Source organism: Daucus carota, chromosome 7 (assembly GCF_001625215.2).
Source record: "Daucus carota subsp. sativus chromosome 7, DH1 v3.0, whole genome shotgun sequence".
NCBI classification, from domain to species: domain Eukaryota; kingdom Viridiplantae; phylum Streptophyta; class Magnoliopsida; order Apiales; family Apiaceae; genus Daucus; species Daucus carota.
In genome coordinates, this window is record NC_030387.2 from 40,242,817 (window position 1) to 40,255,482 (window position 12,666).

General features: G+C 34.6%; 1 protein-coding gene across 1 annotated transcript; it reads left to right on the plus strand.

Moving 5' to 3' along the window:
• Window positions 1–1,178: 1,178 nt before the first annotated feature.
• LOC108195469 (transcription factor CYCLOIDEA) lies at window positions 1,179–2,525 on the plus strand. The gene is made up of 2 exons (XM_017362430.2): window positions 1,179–2,253; window positions 2,348–2,525. Exons 1-2 carry the CDS (start codon window positions 1,287–1,289, stop codon window positions 2,371–2,373), a joined length of 993 nt encoding a protein of 330 aa, XP_017217919.1. The 5' UTR covers window positions 1,179–1,286; the 3' UTR covers window positions 2,374–2,525.
• The last annotated feature ends 10,141 nt before the right edge of the window (window positions 2,526–12,666 follow it).

The window sequence follows — 12,666 nt, forward strand, 5'->3', positions numbered from 1 at the left end:
TGAAATGATTATATTTTTGTAAACATATCTTAAATTCCTTATTCTTTTTTAATAAGTTGAGAATCCAAGGATTTTTGTTTTACTATTAAAGGTCTTTTTCAGTGGACACATAATAATAATTAATTTTTATTTAAATAACACATATTGATGGAGTGTTGGATGAGATGTTAACAATGAGCAAGAGTCATCATTTTTGATGATATTGAAACGAATTAAATTGATGTATTTATCATCTGTTATTCTGGTCACTTGGATTCAACTAACTAAATTTCGAACTAATATTTATTTACTAGACAGAAGAATTCAGGAAATAAGTTTAGCATATCGATACTCCCTCGTTCTTTTTTATTTTTCCCGTTTAATATGTCATCACTGTTCACAGTATGAGATAAATTACTAATACTACTTTAATACAGTAAAATTATATTATTTAATATTAATACGAAATTAAAGATAGTAACGGTCAAAAATATACGTTGGCAAACGTGAAAATAGCAAACGACAAAAATATTACGCGACTGAGGGAGTAGTACTATTGATTCGGGTTGACTCGATCGAGACAGCATTGCACTAAGCTGGAACCAACAAACCAAGAGCAAATAAAAAAAAGAATAGTACTCCCACGTAAAATTTAGCTAGAAAAAGCATACACAAAAAACGAGAAAAAGCAAATACAGTAAATGATGCAGACAGGGAGTATTAATCATGAACGAAAAGTTAAACTGAATCTACATATAAAATTTAACCTAGTTCTATGTAATCAACCACCCACTTGCTTTGCACTAGATAAGTAGACCTAAACTGTGTGCCCTAGATACTATTAAAAGAGGCAACATTTGATTAAGATCACCTTTCATTTCCTTCTGCGTGTCCCTTAAAAGTAACATGGTGGTGTCTCCTCCCTCCCTCTCCCCTTTGTTTGCCTTTTTATTAGAAAGTGATTGATTCTGATTTTTTTCTCCCCCGTTTTATATGAACCACTTTTTTTTTCCGGATGTTTCAAAAGAATGATCCTTCCATCTATGACATTTGTTTGAAATTATTACAACCACATATTCATTGAACTATCCTCGTTTATTACTCACTGCTGGTTAAAATTAAGTCAAACATTTATTTTTTAAAAACCGTGCTAGTCAAAATGGCTCATACTATCATTTAGGACAGAGGGACTGTTGTTTTTGTCTATAAGTGCAGCCAATTCATTTTTCCCAAATTCACAATTTCAAGCTAATTAACTAGCTAGGCTTGTTAATGGTTTTTTATACTCAGAGAGACTTAGGGTTACAATGCAATCCTCCGGCATTACCAACAATGAAGCCACATTTCAGATTCCTTCTTCGTTTTTCGGTAACCTGGAGGATGATGATTTTGTTGAACAAGATCCCGGGAGAGAGGATCACTTCAGCTTCCCTAGTGGAGCTACTGGAAATGCTGCTGATTTTCGGCTTTCGGGTGATTTTGATCATAAGAACAATGTGGCTTCGGAGGAGTATGTTCCCCTTGTATGTGATCCTTTGTTGATAAGCTTACTGCGTCCTCGCTGGAAGAAGCCTGATGTTGTGATTAACAAACACAGGCACAGAAAGATTGTCACGGCTCAAGGCTCGAGAGACCGGAGAGTGAGATTGTCCATCCAAATTGCACGCCAGTTCTTTGATCTTCAGGACAATCTAGGTTTTGATAAAGCAAGCCAGACTATTGATTGGCTCCTCACTCAATCCAAGTCGGCTATAGAAGAGATAGCCAAGATCAAGCAAAGCCACTGCAATGTTGCTGCAAATGAAGTGGAAAAAGATATTGAAGCTGCTGAAATTGGAGAAATCTTGAAAAGAAATTCATCGGTGAGTATTAGTAGTACCCGGAGTGTTGCCAAAGACTTGGGGATCTCCGTGGAACAACAGCATTCTAGTTATTTTGCGAAGGAGTTGAGGGCCAGGGCAAGGGAAAGAGCAAGAGAAAGAACAAAAGCAAAATTGGCGGTTAGAAAGCTCCTTGAAGTGCAGAAATTAGGTTCCGATTTTGGGTGTATCACCCCAAACTCTTGGAATCAATTTAGTAGAAGTAGTGAGATGAGTCATTCAATAGCAGCATCAATTTTAACAACAAAAAAGGTGAATGCAGTTGAGAACTTGACAACTTATAATCAGCAGCTGAACGTTACGAGCTCAAGACTAGTGCCATCGTCGTCGATCACCATTACTGAGAATTGGGAAATAAGTAACAATTTTTCGCAGGAGAGTCCACCAACTGCAGGTATATACATTTCAGTTCTGAATTATTAAATTTTTATTTCTATTGATGTTCAAATACAATCAAATAATTGTATTCTGGTTGTAACATATGGCAGGCTATGGGGGTTCCGTATACGACTGAAGGCACTGCATATATCAGGAATAAATTTTTATGAACAAGCATTACCAGAGCAATGTGTGAGTTTTAATTATATCTATACTTTCCTGTGTTGTCTTCCTTCTATAAATATTTTCAAGCCTAATTAATTGGGATCATTGTACTTATTTTACAAATCAGGATCGTATTCTCTGAAATTGGTTTGATCAGAAATCTCTGACTAATTTGTTCACATGATCGCATCCCATACTTAGGCGATACTTAGTGGTTTAAATAAGATTAATTAGGGGTTTCTGAACAGTTCAGAGACATGCTATATAATTTAATGTCCAATTCGCGGCCACATATCATACTCTTAATTTTAATGATTCACCATTAATTTCAACTAGGCAGGGTGAGAATGAGGGGGAAGATTTAGGCCGGAGAACTATATATATAGGGTTCTTAATTTGCAGGATTGTAGCTTATAGATAACCAGTTGCTCTAGTGAGTGTTATTGGTAAATACCTGTAAGTCTGTAACCGTAAGTGTCAATGCAGATCTATATTCTTATTAGGCTAATATATAAGTTAAAACAATTCAAAATAATTTCCAACCCTGAAGTTCAAACCTTGGGTTAAAGCAAAAGCATCATGAGAATTTATAGTTCAAAATTTTAAGATTTTTCGACTTTTGAAAGCAGATGCTGCAGCTGCTTCAGCCATGTTTATGAACTTCACACATTCAACATATTGACCTTGTGCTGGTAGCAAATTAAACTTCCTCAGTATTGAAGCTTTCATAATTTTAAGATTTAGTTACTTGGTTAGCTTTCAAAGTTCAAAGTGTCAGGCAAGCTCAATGGAATTTTTAGCATTTAATTGATTATTGTCGGCTATTAATGAAACAAGTTATAAGATTAAGTTCTACTAAAATGGATAAAAATGTTCTGAATACTGAAACAAAGAAACTCAAGAGCACATATGTTTTACATATATATCAGGCCGCAGAGACTTTGAAAAGAGTAAAAACAATCGACTAGCTACTAATTATTATCCAATGAGGGTCTGGCTTACCATCCATCCGATCCAGGATTAATCCATGGGATCAATAATGATAATTTTTAGAAACAACAAATGTAGCAAAATATTTATATATAGGATAATTATGATGTGTGTGTGGCGATGATTATAGTCTCATGAGAGATCATGAGTTCAAATTCTTGTGTGATACATCAATTGTCGGGTCTGGACCCTATTCTGAGCCGGATATACTGAGTAGGTGTTCATCATCTTGTTGTTCTCAAATGACAATTTTAATTAATGAGTCGATTAAGTCTTCGTTTTCTTCACACGGAAGGTTTCTAGAGTTGAGCAAAGTAAGTTAACTTGAATTTCATTTAGTTGTTTGGCTTTGAGATGATTAACTATATATTATTTAAAATGAGAAAACTATTTCAATAGGTATTATATATGAATGTCCGGGATGGACTTCCCCTTAGCTAGAGAGAAAAATAAACATTTTCTCTCCGGACAAAATCAACTTATTTTCCGGGAAACAACTGAGTCTAAACAACCCAACCTCAGGTAAACTAAAAGAACATGCTCGATCTGAAGAACCCTAAAATTGTAGAAACTTGATTTAGATATAAGTGAAAGGAATTAGAGATGAAGTAAGAGATCAAATTATTGCCAAATTCAGATTTGTATATAAGAACTACCATGTGTGTTAAAACTTAGAAGTTAGAATCTGCGTCTATGATGATTGATGAAAGCAATGCATGCTTTTTATATATAAATATTTTTGTCAGCTAGCCATAGTATTTGTTTTATGTATTGCTAGCTAGAATGTATCTTTTTAGCTAGGAGAATACTCCCTCCGTCCCCCTGAGTAGTATACATTGGGGGACGGGGACGCGGCACGGACTTTAATGCTCCTGCAAAGCATAGTTGTGCAATCTATTTTTAAAATTTTTCTTTTCTGAATTAAAGTTTGGATGTTATATTTTTATACAGAAAAAGAAAATCTCGAAAATAAGTTACGGAACTATATTTTATAAGAGCATTGAAATGCGTGTCGAGCAGTTAAAAAGAAACGTATAGAATTAAATGGGACGGAGGGAGTATATATAGTCTGGTAGTATATATAGCTCTCTTGTACAGTGATTATGATCTTCTCGTATACTTTCTACTGTTCCAAACTTATAGTTCAGAGAATCAGACTTGTAATACTCCTTTCCTTGCATTGTATACTCCTTTCTCTGAACCGAGATATTTCAATTTCCGATTCGGACACCAAATTAGCTATTGTTACTGTTGTTCTAGTTTATAAACAGCTTTATGCAATTATGACACAAAAAGTTTGCTATAATTGTAAATGATCTGCAGTGGACATGAAGTAGGTCACTAGATATTTCTAGCTAGATACGAGATTTATAGATGATGGCCATGTTTCTTTAGCTATGTGTTGATAGTAGGATAATTGTGAGCATATTTTGGGAAAAAAGAATCCATATTTTTAAATTATTATTTTAAAAATAATAATTTTAATTCAACTACCGGAAACGTACTCTTTTACCTGCCTTTTTGATGGAAAATTGGTAATAAGTACTCCTGCTTCGATAGAAAAATGGTACTAATAAGGACTGTCCAGCAAACTTGTCAAACTTGTTAATTATGATAGTAAACATGCAGACTCCAACCGAGTTTGTGTTTCAGTTAAAGTCGAGTTTGATTAGTTAACGAAATAAACTGGGTGATATTTAATTCAATTTCTATCGATAAAATATTAATTGAATCATTTACCCTCTTCTCTACATTACTCATGTACCTTTCTAATATTATCTATAATTCCTCTACCCAAACTTATATGTAAAGAAATGAGGGGTCGTTTGGTTCAGCTATTTCAGGTATCAGGTATGAGTTTGGTTCATTCCAAACCTACTTGATGTTTGGTTGGAAAATTTATTCGTCCAAACCCATACCTCAAACCCCCAAGATATGGGTTTTTGATACCTTAGGGGGAGGTGGGTATGGAACATGGGTATGAGGAATCAAAATTATTTTTATTTTATATACAATTACATCAAATGCTTGACACAAAATTAAATCAACAACTCAAAATTGGATAAAATAAAATTATAAAATTATTTTTCATCAATAAAAAATAATAATTTAAAAATATTTAAATTCAATATATTATTCATTCCATCACTCAACCAAATACATGATATCAAGAATGATACCTCATCCCCATACCATCTTAACCCGATTCCTCATTCCAATCCCATACCACTCCATGAACCAAACGACCCCTGAAAGGGATTGAGGATATTGAAAATTTAAAATGATTAATATAATAAATTTATAAAATTTGTTATGAATTTTGTAATTGGATTGACTATACTTACGAACTATATTTAAAATATACTATATTATTGTTATTATAAGACATTAAATAAACTATATTATTGTTATTATAAGACATTATGTGGAATTTCAATACATTCTTTAGAATTCCAACGAATATGGTTAACATCACGAAATTTACTTAATTTTTAGAAAAAAAATTATTCGTTAGATGGAGTTTTACGCGCATTCTGTGTGATCCGTGTTTATGATTATATATTTCATCTATTTTTATTAAAACATTTAGAGAGCTAATCTTATTTGATTTGTGTTTATGTTATATTTATCTACTTTTACTAAGGATTTTAAAGGGTTATTCACTTTTGAAATAGATAAAAAAAAAAAAGAAGTAGTTTTATACGTACATACAAACTTAAGCTTATTTTTAAGAAATAAAAGGTTATTTCTGAAGAAAATATACAAAATTCTATCTTTTTCTGAAATGTCAAATAACGAATATCAAACACATGTTTAACATTTATATCCAAAAATTTTATAAAAATATCTTTTAGAAAAAATAAATCCTTAAATTTGAAATGTAAAATTTGCCAAGACTACATGGGCTTAAGATAACTTCTTTAATCCAGAGCGAAACACGAGATTAGCATTTCATCCTTCTTATCAAATTCAAGTGTGTAGATACTGTGAAATCTATATGCAAACAAGCTGCACTATTAACACACAAGCTTCTTTCCACACGATTACGTTAACAATTCTTCTAAAATCTGGAGGCTAGGTGTTCATATATTACTTATCAAGATCTTAACACACAGTAAAACACACACAAGATTAGCTCAGATAAAATTCAGGAGACGAAAACGTACCAGTATTGACAAATCATCTGTTGATTCTCCCGTAAAACTGAAAAAACCCTACCAGATCATCGCATATTGTTCTGCAAACACTTGAGAGAGTGGACATCGAGTAAGAAAACATAAATAACACTTAAAAAATCATTACAAAACACATTAATTATAACTAGAATGGAAAAACTGATGATTGTAATTTGAAAAACCTGTTTGTCCGGTTGTAAACACACGTAAGCAGTTGAGCATGCGCACACAGACTTGAATTACAACTTGAAGGTACGAGTACTTCAACTTATAATTCATATCACTACTTTGACTGATAAAAGAGCAAATTACTTACTGAGTCCTGATAAAGTCGAAGGAACAAAGGTGAACTGAGTCACCTGTAAGATAATTAAAAGGAATCATGTAAGAATCAATAAAAGAACCACGTCCTAATAACACTATATGTTATAATCAGGAACAGTGTAAAAGAACGCTAACAGGAACAGTAACAGGAATCCACGGATCTTGAACTGTATGATCATCACAGATAAGTAGAATACATACCCGACGACATGGTGATGATTGTTTGAATGCAACAAGGTCTTGTATGTTAGTGCTTCAATAGCTTCAATGGAGATGTATGAGTATCTCTCTCTTTTCTATATACATCTATTATGTGTTACCCTTACACTATTCTTAAGTCCAACACTTTTGATGGAAAAGGTGGATATATATATAGACAGAGAGAGGACCATCCATCTCACCTTATTTATTTACCACTTGATTAATTGTCCATCAGAATTAATCGGGTAAGTTATCCAACTCTTGAGTTTCCTATAGACCATTTTATGAGAAGGAATATTTATAGGAATATATGTAAATTCTTTACAATAATATAAATATTTCTTACAGTCTCCCACTTGGTCGTATAGGAAATATGTCATGAATGTGCACAAAGACATTAGTTATTCTTCAAGTCCCTAGTTGATAGATTAACAGATGCATGAGTCATGGCGTGCACATGTTATTGTACAACACGCTTACTTCCATGTACTACCACATCTGCAATTTTCACAACCAGGTCATAATGAGAATGGCTTAATGGTCACCTAATGTTTCATTCATCTTAAACATAAGTGTGTACACCTTTATGATGAAGAAACAGAAAACTTCAGATGTTATATACATTAGGAGCTCAGTAATTGTCTTTCACATATACATAAAAACAAGCGACATAACAGTAATTTAGGAACTGTCCAGGAGACCTAAACTTTCAGCATGCCTTTCAAAGGTCTTAATTGGCAGTCCTTTTGTAAGTATGTCTGCCACTTGCAAGTCAGTGCATATGGACTCAATGACAATTTTCTTTTGTTTAACATCTTGCTTTAACAACAGGTATTTTAGGTCCATGTGTTTGGAACCATCAGTAATCCTGTCATGCTTAGAAAAGAACGTCGCAGCTTGATTGTCACAACAAATCGATAATGGTTTGGAGATAAAATTTAAGTCTCCAAACTGTGACACAAAATTGCGCAGCCATGTTCCTTGAATGGAAGCTTCATAACAGGCCACATATTCAGCCATCATGGTGGAACCGAAAATCATTTCAGATTTTTGACTTTTCCATGAAACGGCACCTCCACATAAAAGATATGTATATCCAAGAGTGCAGAGCCTAGTATCAGGACATCCAGCAAAATCCGAATCAGCATAACCAATCATCTGTGGATGATTTGATTTTCTGAACGTAAGCATGTGATTTTTGGTTCCCTTTAGGTATCTCAGAACTTTCTTTGCAGCTTTCCAATGAGCGATCCCTGGGTCACTCTGAAACCTTCCTAACACGCCAACAGCATGGCTAATGTCAGGCCTGGTACAGACCTGTGCATACATCAGGCTCCCCACGAGAGATGCATAAGGATATTTCTGCATTTCTTCTCGTTCCATAGGTGTCCTCGGACATTGCTTAAGAACAAGTTTGTCTCCTTTATGCAATGGAACAGGACTAGCGGAACAAGAATCCATGTTAAATCTCTTAAGAACTTTATCGATATAGGCCTTTTGGGACAAGCCCAAAATTCCTTGTGTTCTATCACGAAAAATTTCTATGCCCAGAACATAGGAAGCGTCCCCCATATCTTTCATTTCAAAGTTCTTTGAGAGATAATCTTTAGTTTCTCGCAACAAACCAAGGTCACTACAAGCCAATAATATGTCATCAACATACAGAATCAAAAATATGAATTTGCTCCCACTGAATTTAAGATATATGCAGGTATCAACAACATTTTCAGTGAAACCGAAACTTGTAATGGTTTCATGAAATTTTAAATACCAATCTCTGGAAGCTTGCCTTAGTCCATATATTGATTTCCTAAGTTTACAGACCATATGCTCTTGCCCTTCAATTATGAAGCCTTCGGGTTGACACATATATATTTCTTCTTCCAAGTCTCCATTCAAGAACGCCGTTTTGACATCCATTTGATGCAACTCGAGATCATAATGAGCTACTAATGCCATGATGATTCTAAAAGAATCTTTTCTGGAAACTGGAGAAAAAGTCTCGAAATAATCGATGCCTTCTTTCTGATTAAAACCTTTAATCACAAGTCGAGCTTTATATCGTTCAACATCGCCTTTAGAATCACGTTTGGTTTTGTATACCCATCTACAACCAATTGCTTTACGACCCGGCGGGAGTTGAACGATTTCCCAGACTTGATTATCACTCATAGATTTTAATTCATCCTTCATTGCATCAACCCATTTGTCAGAATCAGGGCCTTTAATGGCTTGAGCATAAGAAACTGGATCCTTATTTTCATCAGCTTCTATGAGATAAAGCAAGAAATCATCAGAAATAGCTGATCTCTTTTGTCTCTGAGATCTCCTTAATGTTATTTCTGATGAATCTTCATTATTATTTTCATTTGTGAGAACCTCATCAGGGGGCTGATCATTCATTGGGATTTCCTCAGTGTTCTCTTGTTCATTCCTAGAGGTATTCCCAACATCTTTCGAAATAATAGGTAGCAGAACTGGTACCCTTACTTCTTGAATGATCACATCATTCTGCTTTATGCTCCCACTGGTCTCATTATTCTCATAGAACTTGGCATTACCAGTTTCAACTATTCTCGTACTATGGTTAGGACAGTAAATTCGATATCCCTTTGTATTTTCTGGATATCCTATAAAGTATCCACTCACTGTTCTAAAATCCAACTTCTTTTCTTGTGAATTGTATATTCTAGCCTCAGCCGGACAACCCCAAATTTGGAGATGTCTTAAACTAGGTTTCCATCCTTTCCACAGTTCAAAAGGTGTTTTTGGAACTGCTTTGCTTGGAACCCTATTTAAGATATAAACGGCTGTACGTAAGGCTTCCATCCACAAGAACATTGGCAAATTAGCGTGACTCATCATGGATCTAACCATCTCCATATACGTACGATTCCTTCTTTCAGCTACACCATTCTGCCATGGAGAACCAGGCGTTGTGTACTGAGCTATAATACCAAGCTTTTGGAGAAATTTAGCAAAAGGTCCAGGGTATTGCCCTGTTTCATCATACCGTCCATAGAATTCACCACCTCTATCCGACCTAATGATTTTCACTTTTTCCTTTGTTTGTCTTTCTGCCTCAGCGATGAACACTTGTACAGCATCCACCGATTGAGATTTTTCATGTAATAGAAAGACATAACAATAGCGTGAATAATCGTCGATAAATGTGATGAAATACTTTTCTCCTCCAAAAGTCGGAACATCAAAAGGTCCGCAAATATCTGTATGTACAATTTCAAGATGCTTGGTACTTCTTGTGGCTCCTTTCTTTGTGTTCTTTGTTGTTTTTCCCTTAATACAATCAACACATGCTGGAACATCATTAAAATCCATTTGTGGAAGAATACCATCCTTAATTAATCGTTTGATTCTTTCACTGGATATATGTCCCAGCTTTTTATGCCACACGAAGTACGTGTCATCTTTAGATGGCTTGGGCTTTGTTTCTTTATCATGCAGGGTAAAATTTATTTCAGCATTTGGATTCTTAAGTTCTAGCTTGTAAAAACCATCAATCAAAATTCCAGAACCAATACAACTGGAATCTTTAAACAAGCTGAAATTTCCATTGCCAAACTCAAAAGAGTATCCAGCCTTATCAAGTGCACTTACAGAAATAAGATTACGGGAAATAGACGGTACATAAAGTGCTTGGAACAAGTCCAATACATAATCACTACTTAAATTAAGACGATAAGTTCCAATAGCTTTCACCGGAGCTTTGTCTTTATTTCCCATAAAAATAAAATCCTGATCACTTGGATTTGTAATTTGGATCGTACTGAATCCCTGCATGGAATTCGAAACATGAACATTAGCACCGGTGTCTATCCACCAAGTAGAGGAAGGAACATCAGTTAGCTTTGATTCGAAATAACTTACAAAACCCATTGGGTTACCTTTCTTTTCGAACCAAGCCTTACGTTTATTGCAATCCACCTGGAAATGTCCAGGCTTCTTACAGAATTTGCATACATTATCCTTCCTTTTCTTCTTTAATGGTTGATCAGACTCATCAGACTTAATTGGTGTTCTTTTACTATTCTTTTTCCCAGCCTGCTTAGCAGTTCCTTGAGTGAAATGAGCTGCCTTAATACCTTGTGATCCTTGCCTAGATTCCTCCTGAACCAATTTATTAGTCAATTCATTCAAACTCCACTTTTCCGTGATAGTGTTGTAATGAATCTTGAATGGTTCATATTCCGGAGGCAAACTAGTCAGAATAAATTGGACAAGGAAAGCATCATCCATTGCCAATCCCAAATTCTTAAGTTTGGCAGCAAGGTTGATCATTTCAATGACATGAGCATTCATGGTGCGAGAACCATCAAACTTCATGGTTACAAGATCCGTCATCAGCTTTCCCGCAAGGGATTTATCTGCTGTCTTGAACCTTTCCTCAATATTCTTTAAGTATTCCTTAGCATTATCAGTGGTAGGAAGTGATGACTTAATGTTAGTGTCAATCACCATCCGCATAAACATCATGCTCAATCTATTGGATCTTTCCCAATCATCATGGAACTTTTTCTCTTCAGGAGTACTTGATTCAGTAAGTGGACTTGGTTTATCTCTTAGGAGAGCCATGTCCAATTCAAGAACTCCCAATGAGAACTCAACTTGCTCTTTCCATTCTGAGTAGTTGGTTCCATTGAGCTTAACAATAGATGTAGCGTAAGAATTAAGAGCCGAAGTTGTGTTGACTGCAAAGAGATACAAGAATCAAATCTTAAGGTAACACATAAAATAAATCTTTCAGTTCAAGGATTTTGAGCACTCCTGTGGGTAGTTCTCAAAACCTTCCATAAGATCAAGATTTAAATACTCCTGTGGGTAGTACTTAAATCCTTCCATAAGATTAAATTTAAATACTCCTGTGGGCAGTACTTAAATTTATTCATTAGTTTAATATTCCAAGTACTCCTGTGGGTAGTACTCAAAATATATAACCCATAAAATTTGACAAAACATAATAGCCAAATATCACCATGTAAGATTATAACATAATTTGGAGTCAACATAATATCTCCAGGCAAACACATCATATATCATATATAGCAATATATACTAAACACATAATAATCAGATGAATATCAATTGATGATGATTATAATTCCAGATTTCATAACAATCATGTATGGATGCTACTTATAATGATGGAATAATCATACGTTCTGTAACCGTTGGCTCTGATGCCACATGTAAGATAATTAAAAGGAATCATGTAAGAATCAATAAAAGAACCACGTCCTAATAACACTATATGTTATAATCAGGAACAGTGTAAAAGAACGCTAACAGGAACAGTAACAGGAATCCACGGATCTTGAACTGTATGATCATCACAGATAAGTAGAATACATACCCGACGACATGGTGATGATTGTTTGAATGCAACAAGGTCTTGTATGTTAGTGCTTCAATAGCTTCAATGGAGATGTATGAGTATCTCTCTCTTTTCTATATACATCTATTATGTGTTACCCTTACACTATTCTTAAGTCCAACACTTTTGATGGAAAAGGTGGATATATATATAGACAGAGAGAGGACCATCCATCTCACCT

Bases quoted from the DNA above. Each gene is read 5' to 3' on its own strand.
- LOC108195469 (XM_017362430.2), top strand. From the start codon at position 1,287: ATGCAATCCTCCGGCATTACCAACAATGAAGCCACATTTCAGATTCCT. The intron at 2,254-2,347 runs GTATATACATTT...AACATATGGCAG, and splicing joins GGAGAGTCCACCAACTGCAG to GCTATGGGGGTTCCGTATAC.